The 23791-nt window shown below is 43.0% G+C and overlaps 1 protein-coding gene across 8 annotated transcripts in view; it reads right to left on the minus strand.

Moving 5' to 3' along the window:
* ATP8A2 (ATPase phospholipid transporting 8A2) overlaps positions 1 to 23791 on the minus strand; it is a 330202-nt gene that overhangs the window by 12774 nt on the left and 293637 nt on the right. For 6 of the 8 annotated variants that reach the window (XM_077927095.1, XM_077927098.1, XM_077927097.1 and 3 more), the window contains 2 exons: positions 14957 to 15045; positions 10034 to 10138 (listed from right to left, as the gene is read on the minus strand). In XM_077927095.1, the coding sequence (XP_077783221.1) occupies positions 10034 to 10138; positions 14957 to 15045 (194 nt within the window). The remainder of the gene's footprint in view (positions 1 to 10033; positions 10139 to 14956; positions 15046 to 23791) is intronic. The other 2 variants (XM_077927099.1, XM_028726364.2) reach the window with 1 other exon arrangement.

The following is a 23791-nucleotide window of genomic DNA, read 5'->3' on the forward strand; positions in this document are numbered from 1 at the left end:
AAGTGTATATGCCTCTGAAATGTTACTGCTTTTATATGCTACATTTGCTTTTATTTTTAAAAGGTAGGCAGACAATGGTAAATTCCTGGCTGTTCATGCTTTTGCTCTCCATACCTGGACTGGGCTTCCAAGGTATAAATGGACAGGGCAGTACTCAACTAACGTGTCTCCATCAACACAAGGATTTCCACTTATGCAATGGGACTTTCCTCCATCTCTCCTGCTTCCCACAACTGCACTAGAGGGTTGGAGGAGTCCCTAGAACAGATTTAGGGACTGCAAGGGGGAGATGGGAGGAGTCCCATTTTGTAAGCGGATGGGAGACTTATTTAGTGCTATGCTGAACACAACTCACAATGTATGCCTTTTTTCATACATGTATAATTTTACAGGGAGCTCACAGTCATTCTAGGTTTAAAAGTGCTAACTAAGTGTACCTGATCCTAACAAGCCACAAACATTCTGAGCTAACTCACTGAAATGCATGAGCCACAGAATAACAATTTATAAAGGGAGGAAAAAAACCCTTCCTCCTGTATGATGATCCTGCCCTTGCTTTAAGGTCCTCTTTGGGCACCACGCCTACTGAAATCAAACTATAAGTGGAAACCCAAGGATCACAACTTCTCCATTGTGCCACCCCAATTTTGGAACTCCCTACCTAGGTACATCCACCTGGTGCCTACCCGTTGGAGTTTTTAACATGCAAGATGACAACATGTTTATTTTACCATGCTTTTTAAACTTCAGGATATTGGTTTAAAACCAAACAAGAACAAATCAATGTCACTTTTAATGACATTTTATTTTTTAGCTGCCATCGCTTCTAGTATTTCAGGGTCATTTGCTTATTTTGATGACTGATTTGGACTTGTTATCTAATTTTTTGTTTATTGTATTTTCATTGTATAACTTGATTTGGAAAGCCGCCTTGAAATGGTCTCTTTTAAGGCATGGCATAAGTACCGTATATCAAATAAATATATATGCGTTCATCTCCGCTTCAATCTCCAGTAATTAATAAATGTAGGCCTTTCAAAATGTCTTGTGGTTTGTTTGCCTTTTCTCCCATTTTTCACGGACTCTGTCAAATTTGCCATTTCAGCTATTTTCCAGCTTTGGTTCAGTCGTGCTGTTGAGAGAAAGAATTTAATAGCGACACCATTTACTTGCTACTGATATTTTATTTGCCTTTAAGAGGTTCCAGACTAGTTTGACATGGATTTTGCTGATGGGCTTAATTTAAATGGTCTAACAAAACACTGACAGGATTACTGGGGATACGGTTAGATGTGATCGCTTTGTTTCTGAGAAGGACTTTTCTCTAGCCAACAGTGCAATCCAGTACAATGTCAACTCAGAAGGAATATCTGTTGAGTTCAACAGGACTTACTTCCAGGTAAGTGTGCATGGCAGCCTCCACCAATCTTGTGCTCTCCAGATGTGTTGGACTACAGCTCCCATTGAGCTGAAAACATCTGGAGGGCACAAGGTTGGCAAAGGCTGGTGTATGTGATTGCGGCCGTATTCTCTTATTTTTGCAGAGTCCTGCCCAAGGTGCCTAAAATCAGCTTTATGTCACCAGAACTTGAACTCTTTTCCATTTTCAATCAACCTGATATTGAGTCAGAGCATTTATCGGCCCACCTAGCTCTCTGTACAGTGTCAGGCAAAGAGTATCCAGGGATCCAGGCAGGGGACTACCCTAGGTCTACCTGTGAGTAATGGACCTGGGATCTTTTGCATGCAAAAGATTGCTCTTCTACTAAGCTACAACCCTAAAATAATAACTAGCAATGATCCTAATTATTATTTTAGCTGCACTGCTGGTGTCGTCACTGACACTGATAGACTATCAATTATCTGGCGAGAAAGTATAGGTCTTATAATTGCTATAGATGGGGAGCGAAAGGCTTTCGACTAGCCTTTGTTTGTTGGCATGTGTATTCTGTTCTTTCAAAGAATCAAGGGATTCCCACCCCCCTTTATCCTCACAACTGTCAGTTACCCTGAGCATGCTGTGTGTGGATTTGAACCCACGTCTATTCGGTTCAAATTAAACACTCTGTTCATTTTGCTACGCTGGCTTTTTAGGTATATTAACAAATCACTGCTTTGGTAAATCTATTCCAATGGTTAGCTTTTAAGTGGGATATCTGATTCAGAAACTCAAAAGAGGATCAGGGATGCTTTAGTTGTGATCGCTGCATTGCGAGGGGTTGGACTAGATGGATCTTGGGGTCCCTTCCAACTCTACGGTTTTATCACCAAATTCTCTGAACTTAAATCAGAGTGAGGGAACCTGTGCCATCCAGCAGTTGTTAAATTATAGGTCCCATCACCTCCAACCGTTGGCTTTGTTGGTTCATGGGAGTTGTGAGTCCAACAACAGCAGCACCCCTGGTATTTTACCAGCTTTCCCCCAGGTTATGAGGACCATGAGTGGTGTAGACGAGAGAGAACATGGCAGGGGGCACAGTTCTGGGATTTTTATTTTTTGGAACACCTGGATTATTGAGGGATCCTCTTTGCTCTGGCAAGTGAATTAAGTAATAATGAGACGTTCTACTGTTTGTATCTGTTTAGCACTGAGGAGGCCAGAGTAGGAGGGAAATAATGTAGCTGGATACTTCTTTCCTTTTATTTGATGGTGTTCCTACTTCATGCCGACAGTTTAAATGGAAACACTTTTTGTTTTGCAGAATTGTTTGCACTTCTTATTAAAAGCCACAAGGGTTCTGGCTGAGGATATTTTGCCAAAGCTCAGCATTTTTTACAGGCTGAACCTATGCCGTCAGGATGAGTTCCAAAGAGCATATTTCCAGGAAACTCTGCATAGAATTGTAGTTTTGCTTAAAGCTTTTAAAGATTTGTGCGAAGAGGAAGCAGTAATGCTGCCATGTCTGTGTAAGTCTTTGCAGGGGGTCTCAGCAATAAATCAGGATGGAAATGTATTCCTCTTCTGAGAAAACTCTGGGAACTGTAGCTCTCTGAGGGGAATAGAAGTCTCTTAACAACACCCATAACACTGTAATTCCCAGGATTCTTGGGGGGGGGGAGCCATGGCAGTTTAAAGTAATATAATAGTGCTTTAAATGTATAGTCTGGATGGGGCTTTGGTAAGAAGACCTTCCTCTTTTAAAGCAGAGCTCTTTCCCAGTCTGTATCTGTATTATTATTATTATTATTATTATTATTATTATTATTATTGAGGGGCAGACTGAGGTTAGTGGGGCACTGCCCTTTCCACTGTAATAAAATACCCTCCACTAGACTGGATCAGGGCATCCTGGCAGTGGTGTGAATCAGATGTATCTCAGACGCTTTCATTTTGTGTCCCTGGGGTCTTCTGGAAAGAGAGGGTCTTTCTAAGCCCTCATGTCAGCAAGGCTCCATGCTGGAGTATATATGTGTTGAGAGGGGGGGTTGTATCTTGCACTGCTATTTCAGGGACCAGATAGGCATCTGTATTCATGCCCTGAGTAAACCCCCCAACAACAACAACAACAAAGCCCCACACACTGAAGAGAAGTTAAATAAAGAGCTGGTCACGCAGCTCCTTTTACCAAAGCAACAAGGTGCAACCAGAAGCACTTAGATGGAAAAGAATCCCCGCCACAACATCATCGCTCCTTGTTGGGCAGAGACAGTGTGGAGACTGTGGGGATCTCTGGTTTTTAAACCTAAGAATGAAGGAAGATCAGGTTTGTTGTGCCTGATTAAAATCAAAGAGCCAGCTAAAAATGCCAGAGCCTTGTGGTGGCGAACTGAAAGATTTTCAGTTACAGGAGGCAAACGAAAACTTGGGGCAACTTGACACTTTTGAGGCTTATTTCTGTCTGCGTGGGGCTACTCCTCACAGAAAATGCACGTGCAAGGGGCTAGCTGTGGCTGTTATGAGAGCCACAGGTCCCAGCGCTGATGGATTTACATCACAGAATCATGAAATGTTAGAGTTGGAAGGGATGCATAGGGTCATTTGTTCCAATCCCCTGCGATAGAACATTTATTGCTCACCTTTCTTCCATCATGGAACTGAAAGTAGCACCCATGAGGTTCCCAGACAGTCTCTCGCCCAGGCACTGACCAGACACAGCTCTGCTTCACTTCAGCAAAGCCATTCTATACCTTTAGATCAGGGGTCAGCAACCTTTTCCAGCCATGGGCCAGTCCACCATCCCTCAGACCATGTGGTGGGCCAGACTATATTTTTTGGGGGGAAATGAATGAATTCCTATGCCCCATAAATAACCCAGAGATGCATTTTAAATAAAAACACACATTCTACTCATGTAAAAACACCAGGCAGGCCCACAAATATCCCAGAGATGCATTTTAAATAAAAGGACACCATTCTACTCATGTAAAAAATATGCTGATTCCCAGACCGTCCACGGGACGGATTGAGAAGGCGATTGGGCCAGATCTGGCGCCTGGGCCTTAGGTTGCCTACCCCTGCTTTAGATTATAAAGGCAGTATATGTGGAGAGCAGCAGGAGCAACTCCCAGGTGGTGCACATATTACTGGCTTAAATCGGAGCGAGGTTCTTTCCTCCCTGTTGCATTTCAAAACACATTTGCACATTGTTGTGGACATGGGTGTGGTAGGATGTGTTTTCAAGTCACATCAGCATATGTTCTGGTAGAGGTTGAGGACATCAGCACATAAGCTATGAGGAAGAAAGAACCCAACTTAAGGGTGTATTGGTAAAGCCGGCATTTATAGATTTTGGGACTTGCTTCTTTTTTTTTAAAGCAGTGTTGCTTTTCACAGAGGGATTTCAAATCTTAGTCATTTAGGTGTGGTTGGGGCACTATAAATGCAACCGAGTTTTACAAATCTTTGTAAACACCTGTTGTTTTTTAATTTTGAGAATTTTAATAGTTTCATTTTGCTTTTGTAAACCACTTTAAGGTTTTATTATACTCAAAAATGTTGTAAAATGAAAAAGAAGTTCTCTTACCTATTTTGTGATACAGTAGTACCTCTGGTTACGTACTTAATTCATTCCGGAGGTCCGTTCTTAACCTGAAACTGTTTTTAACCTGAGACACCACTTTAGCTAATGGGGCCTCCTGCTGCTGCTGCGCCGCTGCTGCACGATTTCTGTTCTCATCCTGAAGCAAAGTTCTTAACACAAGGTACTATTTCTGGGTTAGCGGAGTCTGTAACCTGAAGCGTCTGTAACCTGAGGTACCACTGTACTAGTCTGCAAAAGGAGCTGAACGAAAAGGACCAAGCAGCTTAGCGCATGGGACCAGAGAAGCTGATTGTGATGACAGCCTGCTTTTCTTCCAGAACTGCCTGAACAGAGCTAACCCCTAGTGGGAATACTTGCAAGAATCCTCCCAAGAAACACTAACATTTCAGCAGAAGAAACTGGGAGAATGCTACTGCAACCTTAGCATAACTGCCTGCACACCCATCCTATTCATAACTCACTAGAAACAAGGCGATTGTGATTACACACTCACCTCCCTAGGTTTAATGATACACAGAAACAACATAGTTATCAGTGCAGGCCTACAGCAGATGTGAGTTAGAAGAACTAAAATAACACACCACAATTTTCACTCCCCCCCAAATTAGTATCCAAATAAGACAGACTGCCCCATCAGGAAATTCCCAGCATATAGGTCCCCCCCCCCCCACAACCGCCTCCCTTCTCCAAAGACAAGCACATGTTTCCAAGCAGGTGTGAAAGAGCCAGGACTCAAACAAGGCGATAAAAGACAGAACAATTCTCAGAAGGCACACAAGAGGCCTCATCATAAGCATGACACATCAACTTAAGGCCGGCAGAGAAACTCCACTATTATCTAGTTTGCAGATGGACCACCCAGAAAACCTGGGTGCAATTAGGAAGGAGAAAAAACAAATGTGTGTTGGGGGGAAAGAGGAGGGGGATCCTTTGGGGGAAAAGGGAATGGACCGAAGGAGCTGGCCGTGATTCCTTGTATTGTCCTGCATGGAAGCCTTCTGAGAATGAGGGAAGCCTGTAATGAGGAGGAGTACAGATGAAAGCATTTGGGAAAGAGAACGTAATGAAATAAATGGCTATGAAAACATACAACCGAGGAATGAATCACAGCATGGCAGTTGCATTTGGGGAATGCCAAAACAGTAACTCAACATGACTGGGGAAAGCAGATCACACAAGAGACAAGAAACACACACACACACACACACACACACACACACACACACACACTGCGTTACACTTAACACATGCACACAGCCTTCCAGGTGACAATGATCAAGAGATGATGACTTTATAAACAAAGGCTGTGATACAAGGGGGAACCCAAGAAGAAGTAGGAGCTGTATAACTTTAAATAGAGCTTTAAATAGCTGAGATCCCTCAGATTAGCAGGGAACAAGAACCAACCCCCTTGAACAGCCGATTAGCAGATTTCAGCTTTTGTAAAAAGAGATCCTTCTGCATGGAACCAGGAGCAGGATTGAGGACTAGAGTCTCCACACACAGAATTGAATCTCCAGGTATGGAATCCTGTTTTGGGTAGCGGTATGGTCCTTGGCTGGATCAAAGTGAAAAAGTTCAGTACAGAGCAAATACAGAATAAGTTGTCTTGCAACAGAATATGATCCATGCTGAAGAATGAATGGATGACTAGCTAAATGACCTGACATTTGCTGTACAAATTATACCAGTATATCAAAGATAAGAAATTGTACAACCAGAGTTGAGAGAGTCAAATGGGAGGAATCCACACAGTTTCTTGTATGTCAAAAATGTTTATCCAGCTAATCCCAAAGTCATAAGACGTCTTGGCACAGTTGAGGCTGCAATCCTATACACGTTTAACTGGAAGTAAATCCCACTGAGTCCAGTACGACTTCCTCCAATCCTGCGTAGACATGCATAACCTTGCACCATGAATATTGGTACATCCATACCGTACGATAGGATACTATTATAAACAGCTATGGCTTGCCCCAAAGCATTCTGGGAACTGTAGTTTGTTACAAGTGCTGAGAGTTAGTAAACAACCCCATCGCAGAGCTACAATTTCCAGAGTTCCCTGTTAAGAAGGGATGGCTGTTAAACCACTCTTGAGAATTGCATTTCAGTCAGGGAAACAGCCCCCCTCATCAACTCTTAGCACCCTGAACAAACTACAGCTCCCAGAACTCTAAACAGCTAAACAACAGGCTAAACATCAGGAATAACCTGGTGGTGGTAAGAGCTGTTCAACTGTGGAATGGACTTCCTTGGGAGGTGGTGGACTCCCCTTCCTTGGGGGTTTTTAAAGCAGAGATTGGATGGCCATCTGCCATGGATGCTTTAGCTGAGATTCCTGAATTGCAGGGGGTGGACTAGACGACCCTTGGTGTCCCTTCCAACTCTTTTGATTCTACGGCAGTTCAAAGTGGAATCACAGTGGTGTGAACGCGGTCTGACACTACAAATAGACTAAATACAAACCAGAGGATCTCGGAACCTTACAGTTTAATTAGTAAGAGTTCCAAGGTTGCTGCCTGGCTATTTAAGGAAATAAAAGTGATGCGTTTACTTCTCCACTTGCCTCAGCAGCAGCTACAATATGGCAATTAGTTTCTGTCAGAATGGGCATAAAAGCCTCAGAAGGCTGCCCTTTTGTACCAGAATGGAATCTTTCTTTGAAGTCTCATTCCACTCAGGTTGGTAGTTTAGACGGTTTGGTCAAATCCCATTTAATTATCATGAAGTCCCTCGGCGGGTCACACGGTGCCATATTGTTTGAAGAACACAAGTGTTAGTTATAAAACCTTTTTGAACTTGTTCAGCTCCTCGATTTGCCGACGCACAATTGCATTCTAAAAAGGGCTAAATGAACCCTTCTGAAAGTGGGGTGGGATTGGGGGGGGGGGAGGGAGGGGAGAAGCCTCGCTAGAATTCTCTCCCAAGCCTTTCAGGCCGGACAAAAGTCCCCACAGAGCACATAACGCTCCTGTACAATGGGGCGTTTAATAATAGCGGTGGGTTCCATATGGTCTAGCCACACAATGGACAAGCGAGGACAGCTTAAGGCTGAAAGTGTAACAAGCCACAAGGTGAGACCAGGATGTTGTTTGCTGTGTCGAAGCATTCCATTCATAGCAGAGGTAATCACTGCTTGCTTTATCCAGACAATTGCACGGCAGCCCTTAAACACTGGGTTTGTGACAGTTAACGAAGCCCAGCGGGATTGTGAATGCTTGAAACAAAGAGGGGGGCGGAATACTACCTTTGATAATGCATGAACACTGCCCTGGATCCAAAAAACTTCATGACTATCTGTTGCTAGGAATCACAAGTGGCGAGAGAGCTATTGAGCTCACATCTCGCTTCCCAAAGGCACCTAGCTCATCCCTGTGATGGAGCAGTTGAGCCCTTTTGTCTGGTCCAGCAGTTCTATGCAGCTCCCAGCTCCTTGCGTTACACAACAAGCCTCTTTTGAGCGAGGCCTGAAAAGCGTTTTACGGAATTTATTTAGTTAAAATATTTGTGCTACCCCCACCAGCCAATGGTTATTGCAGCGCCTTATGGCATATAAAGGGACGCGGGTGGCGCTGTGGGTAAAAGCCTCAGCGCCTAGGGCTTGCCGATCGAAAGGTCGGCAGTTCGAATCCCCGCGGTGGGGTGCGCTCCCGTTGTTCGGTCCCAGCGCCTGCCAACCTAGCAGTTCGAAAGCACCTCCGAGTGCAAGTAGATAAATAGGGACCGCTTTCTAGCGGGAAGGTAAACGGCGTTTCCGTGTGCGGCTCTGGCTCGCCAGAGCAGCGATGTCACGCTGGCCACGTGACCCGGAAGTGTCTCCGGACAGCGCTGGCCCCTGGCCTCTTGAGTGAGATGGGCGCACAACCCTAGAGTCTGGCAAGACTGGCCCGTACGGGCAGGGGTACCTTTACCTTTACCTTTATGGCATATAAAAGCCCCAATCGAAACAGCAATCAGATACTAACATAAATGCCCCAACCCAGTATATTAGGAATCTCTTTGACGCGAGCTGCTTTGGGGGGCAGAGGTGGCAGTCATGTCTCACAAGGAAGACAAACAGACAGTAAGTAAGTAAGTTATGTAAATAAATAAAGAAGAATAGTAAATCGGATTCAGTAGTCAGGTTAAATAAAAGCATATGGCATGGTGGAATCTACGATTAAATGGGGGGAAGTCAAAGATCCTACTGGGAACAACCAAGTCCTGCCAAAAGCAGCTCTTTGGATCTCTTTGGGCACTGTGGATAAGGGGTTAGGCGTGACTTAGTAACTCTCACCAAGAGTTTTGACCATGAACTATAGCGCCCAATACTATTACTGATCTTTGGCATAACATGAGGAATTCTCCTTTGTAGGCCCAATGGAAATTAAGAACGTAGGAAGCTGCCTCATATGGAGTGAGGCCACTGGTCCATCTAGAGAAGTACACTGACTGGTAGCAGCTTGCCAGGGTTTCAGACAAGGGGACATCTCCAGTCCTATCTTGAGATCCTGGGGATGGAACCAAGGACCTTCTGCATGCAGAGAAAATGCTCTATTACTGAGCTACACCAGTAACTCAGTGGATCGACACACCCCTTTCATAACTTGAAGTCGTTTCAAGGGGGCTTGGGAACAAAAGGCTTTGAGTTGACGTAACCCACTGGATTCTGTTATCCCTATTTTTGTAAAAATATGGTCTTGACGCTTTTTTTGGTGTCAGTCAGTACAATAAATCAACAAGACGAGGCAAGGCATCAATTTAACAAAGAAGCCACCTGAAGCACATCTTTGGATCGGCCCCAGCACCCAACGAAAACATTACATGCCATCATGCGAGAAGCACTAAACGGGGCCTTAGCCACAAGCACCAAACTATGATGGATGGAGCAGTGAAAGATGGAAGCTTTTTTTTTTTTCTTTCCTCCTTTTAAAATAAAGCAGATGAATGGATAAAATTGCTGAGGAGTCTGGAGGATCTCCCATGCACAGAGGAGAAAAAAAATAATGATGGTGGGGAAGGGGGAAAATATTGATCTGGCATGCTTCCAGTTAAGATGGAATTGCCCCCACCTCTTTCCATTACTATCACGCAGCATAGATTTCCCCAGCTCTTTGGACTTAGCTTCCAACTCTTGAACCTGCTCCAGCAAAGTTTTATGGTAGGTATGCTTGGCCCTGTATCGCAGGAGAAAGACACAAAAACAAAGACACCAACACATCAACTTTCATTGGATGTAAAAGACTCCAATTTCCCCACATGGAGTTAGACAGTCAGTAGGGCTGGCTCAAGACCCTACTGCCCAGGTTCTTTTTCAAGGATGCAGTCCAGCAGAGGATGCTGGACTGCAAAGCATGGATTGTATGCTACCTTCTCAGTGGTGCTATTCCAGCCTACACCAACCTGGTGCCTTCTATATGTTTGGATCTCAACTCTAATCAGCCCCAACTAGCACACCTGGAGGGCACCAGGTTGGCAAAGGCTGTGTGTGCAGTCAGGTGAACACTGAAGATTGGGGAAATAAAGAGAGTACAGCAGCATAGCATGCTAGCACTTGATTCAGCTTGACAGTACCTGGGACAGCATCCATGTAGCGATGACAAAGCAGTTTGCTTTAGCAGAACGCTCTTCCTGACTTTGATCAGAAAACAATACCCAGTGCCCAATTGACGGACGGGTTACAGAGCGGGGATCTGCTACTGCCATCATTGGACTGCTCAAGAGTCATCCATTCAACGAAAAGAGAATGAATTCATTGAATATTCATAGAAGCAGAGCCCGATTCCATTTTGTCCTTTGAGCAGCACAGAAAACCTTAGGAGGCTCTTTGATAACAAATGGCCAATCAAATGTTCTGGTTTATGTGGCCTTTTCTTCCCTAAATCACTTTCTCCTAAAGGTGGTTCTTCTCCCTTCTTAACATGCCACTTGCAGAGGGAGAGAGAAAAGGGTATCTGCAGCCAGAATTTTCTGCTTCTGTGCAGAAAGAGTGCACCATTTTTCACTACCTGCACACAATAACAATAGGTGCAAACATCTGCATCTTCAGAGCAACTGGTAACCTTAATGCCTGGATTCATTTATTTTTCAGAAAGAATCCGTTGTTCTCACTAAAGAGTAGAGGTCATCTCTAGCTTTTGTTCCATCACCTTTCTCCAAAGGGAAAGTCACAAGCAAGCCATGAAATAACTTGGATTTGCACTGGTCTACACAGAACCTTAAAATGTGATCAACATTCTTAATACGGAAATTATATAATTTTCATCTGTGTCAGGCTTTGGCTTACTGGAACAGCAGCAAAAGAGTGTCGGCATTTTGATTCACGACATCCTATTATGTACTTGTACGCTTCCTCAATTTTTTCCCCTGGCTGGCGTGAATGTTGTCAATGCAGGAGAGAATTTGGAAAAGAAATGGAAGGGTCACCACAGCCAGGGTTTTTTTTCCATTTATGAGAGGAGCCCATTTCAAATGATGTCTATTTAAACCTCATGTGGGAAAACTGCATGGACATGTGGGATCAACTGTCCATCAGTAAGCCAAAACTTTATTCTGTAAATAAATATACTTGCTGATTAGATTTCTGTGACATACTTTTCAAGGCTCAGTCACAACTATTAATTGACCAAATAACATTAGCATGTCCTGAAAGTGTCTAACTGTAGGCAAAATGACCACTATCTATCGTGCCCAATCTTAATAATGCCTTGAAATGGTATTAGTAGTGTGTACCTAGTGACAAACCTGGTGCCCTCTAAATGCTATTGGACTTCAACTCCCATCAGCCGCAGCCAGTATGGTCAATGGTCAGGGATGATGGGAGTTGTAGTCCAGGAATGTCTGGTGGACTAGAGGTTCCCCATCTTTGCTTACATGCTACCAACATCATTCATATATTTAAAAAAAAAAAAGATTATACAATTTAGACACTGTTCTTATGCTTTGGTTTTAATAAAGTTTGGTCACCATTAACACCAGTCATTCATTAGTCTAGAAGTAGAGGGTATTTGCTAGGCTGGTTCATGAAGTTATTGCTTGCACCACAACCCACAACCCACATTTCATATGTTTGTGGATGCAATACTTTTCAATGATGGACACTTCACACATCCAGGGCTGGATTCAATGGGCTGTATCTGATTTGGCAGGTCACAATTTGTGCAGACTTATAATATAAAATGTACACATCACCTTAGATGTAATAGTTCAACTTTCAAAGGATGGGTTCATAAAGCAATGCATTTGGATAAGCACAAATTGTAAGAGCAGGAAAAGGTGGGAACAATTAAGTCATTTTTTAATTTGTATGTTATGATCATATTTGTAAGCAAAGCAATTAAATGTCCCGAACCATTATTTAGAAACCTAGCTTGGTGATTGCCTATAAATACAAGGGTTGTAAACTGTCCGTTTATCAGATAAGATCTTGAGCTGCAAACTCTGAAGAGAGGGAGACACTGCTCCATCTCCTGTCCGTAACAGCACAAGAGGCAAATCGGTATTTACTACAAAACAGCTTGATCTCGTTTTTCCACAACAGTCCTTGCAAAAATCCTACTGATGTATGTAAATGGAATACAAAAAGAGGCACTTGTTATGACCAATTAAAAGGTAACGGCTGAATCCTGCCCCTCTATCAAGTTATATAGCCATCTCTCACTATCAGCACTCCAGTCAACTTAAAATTAAATCCATTGATCAGAGCAGCAAACTTCTTTCAGCCTAATGAGCCAAACTCTTTCCAGCTAAGAGGCTCAGGACTGGAGCATTCCCAGGCAATGACATCATCATCCAAGTTTTGTGATGGCAGCCATGGTATGTTTATTTTTTGTTTTTTAAATAAGCACACGTTGCCTTAGAAGTCAACTCATCTTCTCCTGTGGCATTCACAAAAATAAATATGGCAGTTGCCTGGACCCAGTATGAATGCTGGTTTTTTTGTTTTTTGTTTTAAAGGTGGTCATAGCAGGCATAAGCAGTGGAGTCCTACTGGAGTCCTGGTGGCGGCCCAGCGATGAATGGTATTGGCACCAGCCCCAAGAAGGTTGTGACATGTCCCTATGTTTAGAAAAAATACATTGCACCTCCAGTCTCCGAAGCCCATGCTATACATACACTTTCCTTTCATAGATACATACCCTGCCCATCATGATGACTGGTGTTTTCATATGGGATCAATACTGATATTGTAGCAGAACATCCACCAGTATAGATATTAGGCATAGCCAAAATACTGACATGGTGACATTCCATTATCCTCTTGCACAGGGTTCTTCAACCCTGGGACCCCAGATGTAGTTGGACTACAGCCCCCATCATCCTTGACTATTGCCTATGTTGACTGGACACGATGGGAGTTGTAGTCCAGCAACATCTGGGACCTAAGGCTGAAGAACGCTGTGAGTCTAGCCCAGCCAAGAAATGAAACTATACAGAAAGACACAAGCTTACTGTAAATTGGTGGGGTGACTGGGAGCCATGAGGGGCAAAAAACTGGTTACCCTAACAGTGGCCTGAAGTGCACTCCTTAATTTTCTTCCATATACATTAAATACTGCCTTTCACTTCTGAGTGAGGCGGGAACATAAAACACTGTTGTTTTAGTGGCAGCAAAACCTACCTGATTGGCCTGACCGCCACTAACAGGGACGCACCACCAGGGGGTGTTGCAAAATAAAGGCCCTCTCCCTCCAGGTACATCATGCCTATCAGAACAGCAGCCATTTTGCTAGTAAATCTGTAAAGCACAGCTTTTGCTCCGACAGGTCTTTTCCTTCCTTCCTCGTAAGCCCAACATTGTCAACCCACTAAATTAGAAACCTTTAGCTCCTTACTCCAGTCAGCACATGTCCACAGAAAAACGGCCCAGTGGAGGAAACGGCTTGTTCCGTCCTGGCTGTGTTTTTTTTTTTATATTTATGAAGGCCTACCTCCAACAAGCAGAGCGAAGGATAGCTGGAGGCTGAAATGTAAAGACAATTCTGTCTTCACCGGAAAATGCCAAAAAATGGTCTTGCTGGGGGTGTTGGCAAGGAACCCAGACAGAAGGATCAGTTCATAAGATTACTAAATATGTATCTTGCCACGAGATGACAGCATTATGGGTTACAATATTTTGATTTCATGGCATGGAAGCTACATGTGCAACCCTTTTTATGCCCAGCCCCCTTATTCCGTTGCAACAGCTGGGATGTCTGTTGCTCAGTCTATCAAGGAGCATCTTGACATATCCCTTCAAATAGAAGCAGGGAAAAGCCATGGGGCTTAAAGACATGCTGTCTAGTTCAGATAAAACAGTAGCAAAGAGAAAAAGAGGAAAATATACAAATGCTCTAGTGGGGGCGGAAAGAAAGCAAGCTAAAAGCAAACAAGGCTTTTCCCCCATTCAAGATTTCATGTTAATATTTTTGTTATTCAAGCTGTAAACATTCATTATCATTAGGCACCGTCTTAGATGGGAGTGTGACGTTCACAGTCATCTTAATAGCAGTGTTTTCAATAAGATGTGAAGGTGAACTTCTGTGCTATGTAAGGTCTTATCCACCCCTTGGTTTAACATGCATGGTGAACCATATGTGGTTCAAAATGCACTTTAAGACAAGGAGTGGATGGACCCTAAGAAAATAAATTGCTACATATAAAAGCTTTTAACACCCACACAAACATATTCTTCTGTGCAGCCCTTTGTCACAACAAGCGTAGCAAGTAGATATGACTATTTCTAATCAGGATATAAACTGGTCTTTAGTCTTGTTGCAACGTTCGTCTTTATGACTATTGTCACTACTGGAACATTTTTTATTGTTTGTGTTGGTGAAGCTGGTTAGCGACCTGTATGGCTGCTGCAACCACCACTTCAACAGATCTGCAGCAATTTTTCACCGAGATTAAGATTAGTGGCTGTTAAGATTAAAAGAGAAAATCTCATTCTTATTTTGAATTTCAACATTCTTTTTGACAAGAGGTGCAGTTAATGAGGCATTCCCCCAACTTACGCTCTCCACGCCACATCTTTAACAAGGCACGCTGTGGGCACCAGAAATAAACCGAGCCAGAAGTATCCACACCTCAGCACCATTCCTGCCTGTAAGGAGGGAGAAATAAATGCAGTGTTGATCATAATCATGTTACACAATGTAGCAGGGACTGGCTGAAATGAAAGGGTAAATTAATAACACTACGTGAAAAAGCAATACAATAAAAGCAACTGAAAAGCAATGTATTGCATGTTGATCTACTGGTTTTATTTCATTCCAAGAATTGCCACCCAATTACTGTTGTTGGTTATACATTCACAAGCCCTACCATCCAACTCGGTGGGCCTTCAGAGAAGCTTATGGTCATTACAAGGCAAACATTCTCACAGCACAACACAACCTGCCTCCTTTATTATTTCCCCATTATAACTGTGGCAAATATTTCTTGACATTCAATGACATTGTGTGATTGATGCCACTCTTAGGTTGCAACTCAGTGGTGGTCCTTCAAATGTTGGTGGAACTCCAACGCCAACCATCCATAGCCATTGGCCATGATGGTTGGAGTTGATGGGAGTTGGAATCCAACAACATCCGGTGACCCCCCTCCCTTTTAATGCTTCAGGAGGAAATGCACACTTATGCTAGGTTGCTTAATGCTACTTCAGAAACAGAGGAATGGTCCTTATACTAAGTCTGACCATCGGTTCATCTATCTCAGCACAGCCTACAGGAGGGATCGCCAGTGTGATGCCCTCCAGACATTGTTGGACTACAAATCTCATCAACCCTAACCACTAGCAATATTGGCTGGGGCCATTGGGAGTTATAGTCCAACGTCTGGATAACATCACATTGGCTATTCCTGGTTTACAATGACTGGAAGTGGCTCTCCAAGTCAATTGAACTTGGCTCCTTCTGTATGCAAAGCAAATACTCCACCACTAAGGTATAGCTCTTCAGAGGCCCATCACATATTGTCATCAGTTCCTCTCCCACATACATTCTCTCAAAATCTTGTTTACTTACTTTGCCAAACCTTTATTAGGCATTCCAATATAGGCCATCATAAAAAAATCCATATATAAAATTTTAAAACATATACAAATGAACAGCTATGTAAAAATATGTAATAATGAGGATTTTCATTGGAGTTTCTTCCCGCTAAATAGTGCCATTCATCACCCTAAGACAGGGGTCTGCAACCTTTAAGACAAAAAGAGCCACTTGGACCCGTTTCCGAAGGGAAAAAAAACTGGGAGCCGCAAAACCGGGAAGGTGACGTCGGGAAGGTGACTAACGCACGCACCGCCCCCATGCGACGTCACAGCCAGTACAGCGCCCGCCACAGTGGGGAGTGTCAGGGCGCACAATGCGCCTCCTCCCCTCGCTAGTATCCGCCCCGGAGCCACGGCAAAGGTGTAAAAGAGCCACATGCGGCTCCGGAGCCGCGGGTTGCAGACCCCTGCCCTAAGAGATACTATTGATAAAAACTCAGTCACCCTTGTAGCTATTTCCGGGTTAATGTCAGACAGATAGAATCTGATATTTTCATTGTGCCATGATGTTTGTTGTTGTTGTTGTTTAGTCGTGTCCGACTCTTTGTGACCCCATGGACCAGAGCACGCCAGGCACTTCTGTCTTCCACTGTCTCCCGCAGTTTGGTCAGACTCGTGTTTGTAGCTTCGTTTGTAGCCATGATGTTAGACTACCCAGAAAATGGGGATAGCACACATTTGGGTAGCTGGTTGTACAATGGACAGTAGAAAAGAATATGTTCTACTGTGTCTGGCACTTCAAAAACACCCACAATGTCTATCATTTCTGGGGATGTTTAAATATCTGCCCTTGACAAAAGCTGAGGGAAAAACGTTCAGTTGGTCTAACATAAAGGCCCTGCGTTGGACTGCAATTATTAATTTTGAAATATAACCCTGTTATCTGTTGTATTTAAACCATAAAACTTGGAGCAAATTTTATTTACAGCTGACTCAATGTTTTGTTTTTCAGTGTCCCTTAATCTGATTTGAATATTATGATAAATATATTGCTCACTTGAATTATACAAAAGTTCCAAGTCAATACCAATAGATCTGAGGCTTCCGGGTTGGCGCGATCTGGAAATGGCGGATTCCCTCCGAGCTCCGGGGGGAATCGGCTCCACTGAGGACGGGTCTTGCCGCGCCGGCGACGCGGGGACCCTCAGAAACCGCAGGCGCTGAAGCCTGCGGACGGGAGGACTCGGTGGGCACCTTAAGCGCCCCCCGACCCACAAAAAGGGTACGGAGGGTGGCGTGGTGCTGAGAGTAGATCGACACCCCGGTGGAGCGAAGCCGCGAGCCATGACCAGAGAGCGCTGACTTTCTACCCTGAAATTTGGACTGAAAAAGAAGAACCCGTGAGTAAAATGGAATTCGGCTTTAAGAAAAGATTTCTTTGAATTTGAGACGACCGGGGTGTGTGCTAAAAGGGAGTCCGCACCCCTCTAATTACAGACAATTTTAAGCAAGGACTGGAGAACTAAGGCGGAGAGGTATTTTCATTTTTTACAAAAGAATCTAACTTCCGCGATTTATTAAAAGAAGTGTTGTGCTGGAGAGGAGTCTGAAAGTTGGGGAATTTTTCCGTGAAATCCCCCCCCCCCCTGACCAGGGGGAGTCCCGAATTTGAGCCTGTTGGAGAGGAAAAAGGAGTTTGACAGCTGTCAAAAGAGCTGTCAAAGGGACAGACCAAATTAAAAGTGCATGACATCTTTCTGAAATTAAAGTATCAGAAACTGTAACAAAGTATTGGAAATCCGAAAGAAAGAAACAAAAAAAAGATTTGGACTGGTGGAAAAGTATACAAAGTAACCAGAATCCCTCTAGGGGGATTCTTGAGTCATTACAATGGCTGCAGAGGGAAAATTACTGGCAGAGATAGACAGGATGTTTTTTCTCGTGGGAATATTGCAGAAGCAGAGTTCGACTATGAACAAACAACTTACGACCTTGACTTCTGGAATAAGCAACTCTGCTGAATGCATGAATGACCTAACAGGAAAGGAATCTGCAGCTGAAACAGAAGGGACATTTCAAGAATTGGAGGAAAGTGAGCAAATAGAGGACAAATCACAGATGGGAAATACCAAGCAAAAGTCTACAATGCCGGAACACAAAGAAGAAGATTGCTGGGATATATGGATTACAACTCTGCAAAAGATGTTAAAGAGGAAGGAGGGGGCCCCTGAAACACTTGGAATACAGGAACTAATAAGAAACAAGAAATATGATTGGGGCACCTCCTTTGAATATGAAAGACTGGTTGGTTTGTGGCAGCAGTGGTTACCAAGTATCCTGGTGGGAAGAAAAATTGGAGTGATGGAGACTGGATTGATTCGAGATCTGATGACCAATAAAAGAGATTTCCAACAAAATCGACGGAGAGGAACGGAAAGGGACTTAAAGGCCTCGGACGTCAGAAACCCAGGCTAAATATCAATGTTGACTTTTATTTGGAAAGGGACCAGAACTGGGGCGGGGGGAGGGGGAAGCAGAATGGTAGGAATGTTTATGAACTTTGGGTTGTGTTAATGAGGTCTTTACTTAATATAAAAATGGGGAATCTGTGGAAGGGAAATTGGGCCGACCTTAGGAAAGAATCTAAATGTTTATAAGAAATGGGATTAGGAGAAATGGGGCAAACTAGGAGGAGTTACATTAAAAAAATATATATGTTAATTTAAGGAGGAGGAATTTGAACTTGCTGAGCCAATTATGGAAGTAGGGATGTATGAAGGGGGGTGGGGGGGGAGTCCAGGGAACAAGGTTAAAGAAATGTGATTTTTGATGTATCTTTGTTGGTAAAAAATGTGAAAATCTAATAAAAATTATATTTAAAAAAAAAATACCAATAGATCTGATTTTGCTATGTAAGAGTTGGAACCATCTGGATTTATAAGAGTCCTTAAGTAACTCAGAAAGCAGACGCAAAGGTTGGCAATGGAAATGGCAACGCAACCAGCATTTTATAGTGCTAGCCCACACCCAGTATTCCATCGTGTGTATACCTAGTTCTGCACACATCGTCTCATATATGAGTGAATTTGGGAGCCCCAGGATACGTCAAGAAACTTGAGTGTATCCTATCTAAATCACTATTATATGTTTGTATCCGTATTGGGATCCCAAAAAGTAGCTGGGACGACAATTTAGCTTGAAAAATTTGAACAGCAGCTGGTATAAATTGGTTACCTTTCTGAAAGTAAAAGCGAACTACTTCTGAGGAGGCACACTTTGCCTGTTTTATAGCACTTGTGCGCTGTTTTGACCAACCTGAGTTGCTCTGGAATAAAATTCCAAGATATCTGAGCATCTTTACTTGCTGGATTTCTTGTCCTCTTATTTTCCATTTCTCTAATTTCTGGGAATTAGAGAAGACCAGAATTTTTGTCTTCTCATAATTTATTGAGAGTTTATTGATTTCACAATAGGAAACCAGGGAGCGTAAAAGACATTTCAGGCCTATCCTCGTCAGTGATAATAAGGCCGCATCATCCGCATATAGTAACAGTGGGACCGGTTTTTGATTGATTTTGGGGGCATGTGATCTGGAAGATCTGATAAAAATAAATTAAAAAGAAAAGGATACACCCATGTTTTACACCTTTCGCATTAGGGATGTTGGAAGAGAGGTGACCTTTGGCATTGAGTTTGATTTGGCAGATGTTAAAGGAATATAAATTCTGTATTAAGATCAGCAAGTGTCGATCTTAATACTGAAATGTGTCCACTGTTGCCAAAAGCTTGGCGACCAGTGCTGTAAGGCATAGGCTGGATAAGCCAGAATAGATGTTAAACGCATCCCTTGGTCCCTGTGACTGATATGTCTTATGGTATGACAGATCTATTTGGATGTTTTGCTGGTGGTCACACTTTGAAATTCAACTGCATTTAGCAACAAAGCTGTCGCAGCAGGACAACTGCTAGACAGGTGCTATTTCAACACATTTATCACCAGTTCTTTGATGCTAAATCCTGCACGCAATTGCCAGCATGGCAGAGCGGTGGTGGTAAATCTTCCAGAGCTACAAAAGTAAAGATATGCTGTTTGCTTGAACATTTATGAATACTTTGGGACCCAGTGGAGCAAGAAGTAAACAACTCCCAACCTTGGAATCAATTTTAACAGTGCGTAATTTTTGTGGCAGATGTTTGCAGCCCAAAATACAATGTACATTCTCTAGAACAGGGGTCAGCAACCTAAGGCCCATGGGCCACAAGCGACCCATGGGGGTCGTTTAACCAGCCCATGGACCCCCGCTACCTGCTCGATCTGCTCCCGTGCGCCGCGCTAAACCGGCACTGAACAGAGCGGGGACCGCCTTCTGCGATGCGGGCTGGCTTCCCATTGGCTGCAGGAAGCTCCTACAGCCAATGGGAAGCTGTGCACGCCTCCCCCGCGCCAGAAGGAGCACCGGAAATAGCGTTTGCGCATGCGTGCGCACACACTGCAGCGTCTGTGGGACCGTGAACTGGTCCAAGCCACAAAAACTTTGCCAACCCCTGGTCTAGACCACTCTGTGAAAGCAGCTGCTGCTCAAAGTCAGACCCATGCGCAATGCATTGCAGTAGTCTAACCTGGAGGTGATCAGGACCTAGACAACTGAAGCCAAGCTATCTCCACACAGAGAGGGTTGCAGCTAGTCCAGCAGCTCTACCGCTGAGTTTATGGCTCTTCCCCATATTTTATCCCACTGAATCTTTGAATGTTTTTGTTCCACTGAATCTTTGAATGTTTTTGTTCCAGGAAGAACTAATACTTTCTATTTTCTGTTTGATCCCTCTCAACAATAAAGATGTCGAAGAAGGTAGCTGTGTCCCATATATATATTTATAGCCTTCGTTTTATTGGACTCACAAATCTAACCTGCGCTTTTCCCTTGCCACCTGGAGAGCTAGAAATGCATATTTTATCATGGAAAAAGTGGTTGTAGTGCAACAACCCTTGCAAACCAGGGATTTTTAAGGAGTGTCAAGTATCTTGAAAGGGCACATTACTGAAAATGCTTGTAAAACAGCCTTTTCTTTTCTTTTCTTTTCTTTTCTTTTCTTTTCTTTTCTTTTCTTTTCTACATTGCAAAATAGAAACCACAGAATATGCATCAGTTAACACTTTGTCAGTTCTTAACCAAATATGGATTTTACAAGATCACTGAAGGGAAAAGCTGAAGTAGCTTCACAGGACCAGGTTACCCACAAGCAAGCTAAGAAGAAGACAAGAAGACCTAGAAAGAGCACTGCTAAATCTAAAAGAAAAACATCTCATTTCCTAACAAGTTCCTCAAAGGCTTTTAGTCTCATTTTTGTAACCAAGTTTGAGGGAAAGAGTGACCACATTGTCCGGACATCTGTTTTTAAATATTAATGTACAGGAAAGAACTAGCCAGCTATTAAACCCACCCATGAGAGACATAAAGCAGTATCTCAAGATTGTCTTTACTTTTTTATCCTTTGGAGTTTGGCAATTATAAAGAAAGCCCTATAGGAGACAAAATTCAAGAGGGATTCATTTTATTTCCCTTTCCAGCCCTTTTGGTTGTCCCACATACCCTCTTCTCGCACAGGTGTGGAGTATCGTTTCCATTTGAAAAAGCTGAACTGAATTTGAAGCATAGAACAAAACCCCAACTTTATTTTTCTCCACTCATGGGAGAAAATGTGCAACTAGGCTGTTTTTGTCATGGCTTATAACAAGTAGACACACAGAATCCTAAAGGAGTCGTAGAATGTACCCTTTTGCTTGTGCATAGTGTTTGCAAAGAGCACGATGGGCCGTAAGATTTTCTTAACAGAGAACTGCAATGAAGACGCCATTATTAAGAGAGTAAGCCATATAGGGAAGGAGAACTGTACACCCTGAGAAAGATATGGGGAACCGATAAATTTGGATCCAAAGATGACCTTTTGCAAATTTAAAGTGTCTTCCACTCACGAAAGGGCTTATTAAAATCTTATTCCAGAGCAACGTGCGAGGAAAGTAAAACTAATTCAATGATCTTCTATAGAATTTGCCTATGATATGCTAGCACAGGAGTGAGGAACCCTGATTAGGCCCAGCACAGACTTCCGCATTTGGCCTGAGAGATGATTTTGGCAAAGCCTGCCCCACCAGGAAGTCCATAAATGTAAGATAAATTTTATTAACTATTTACAAGATGAGGAGTCTATGTTATAGGAAGCCATAGCTCTTCTGAATCATTCTCATGTGATGCACTTAGGCACAGCCCAATTAAAAGGATACTGTCCTCACAGTGTGGGCAGGTAAATGCATGGCTGGGCCAAAGGGATCACCTGGTTGTTGGCGCTTGCATAGCACTGTGGTATGTTTCTAGACCAAGGAATATTGATTAGTGGGGCTGAGAACTGAAGGTGCGCTTGTATATCTTCTGAAACTATTTTGCTTCTCATGCGTTACTGGACCAGGGACTGACAAAAAGCTATTATCGTTGGCCTTTGCTTCTAGCTGTGAGCTATGGAAGCTTTTGTTTAATGAATGTTTTGATTCTGGAACGTGTGTTGAAGAAGGCGACTAAGATGATCCAGGGTCTGGAAACCCTTATGAGGAATGGTTGAGGTAGGCTGAGAGAGGCTATGATATCCATCTTCAAATATCTAAAGGACTGTCACATGGAGGATGGAGCAAGCTTGTTTTCTCCTGCTCTGGAGGGTAGGACCTGAACCAATGGATTCAAGCTACAAGAAAGTAGATTCCTACTAAATAACAAGAGCTGTTTGACAGTGGAATGGACTCCCTTGGGAGGTTGTGGACTCTCCTTTGTTGGTGTTTCCTGCTTGGCAGGGGGTTGGACTCGATGGCCCTTGTGGTCTCTTCCAACTCTATGATTCTATGATTCTAAGTATTTAAGCAGAGGTTGGATGGCCACCTGTCACAGATGCTTATGCTTTACTTGAGATTCCTGCATTGCTATGGTTTGGACTAGATGACCCTTAGGCAAGTTATCTTACACTTCCTTCAGTATCTTAAAAGTACCTATATTGAGGTGTAGCAAAATGTACATTTACTTACATGCAACAAACTAATCTGTTGAGTGGAATAAGGCAAAGCAACAATAAATTACTTAATTGGTGGCCAACCCTGGTTTAAATATATTTCTCAAGAAGGCTTGAATACTTTATTCAGTGATAACCTATAGGTCATTTAAAGCCAGATTTGCTTAATTTGACTAATTGGCAATAAACATCCAAACTGATGAGATGTAAGGATTCATTGTTTCAATTTTTCATTATTTCTCCAACAGCTTAGTTAAGAATATAATTCAACTGTGCTGTTATGATTGATGTCACGGTGTGGCTACAGAGCATATTGTAATTTATTGCAGGAAATACAATTTCTTACTCATTAGTAGTCTTGGTCAAGCTGAGAAATTACTGCAGAAACAAAATAATTCATTTTCAAAGTTACCCTGGGGGACTCTTGACAGGTTACAATCATTCTTACAGGTTTAATTGCAAGCCCCGAAACATATTCAAAAAAGGATGCAGTGGGTAGCTTTCTATCGCCCTAAATGAAGTTGTATACAGAGAGAAACGTATCACAAATCTGGAAACACAGGTTTGATGAAACAGACAATGTGGCAATGTTACATGCTTTAATCACTCTTTTGATGTGAACTGCCACTCCGCACATATAATTTATGACATGAAAGGGGCCATTCACTGCCAGCTTCAGTTATCATCATTTTTTCATTGGTAGCTGGATCTCTTACATTTCAGCTTTTACAAGTAGCCTTACTCTTACACAGTAGCTGGTTTTATATAACAGTTATGCCGTTATCATGTATGCTGCAGGGGG

The sequence above is a fragment of the Podarcis muralis genome, chromosome 4 (genome assembly GCF_964188315.1).
Source record: "Podarcis muralis chromosome 4, rPodMur119.hap1.1, whole genome shotgun sequence".
Taxonomy (NCBI): Eukaryota; Metazoa; Chordata; class Lepidosauria; order Squamata; family Lacertidae; genus Podarcis; species Podarcis muralis.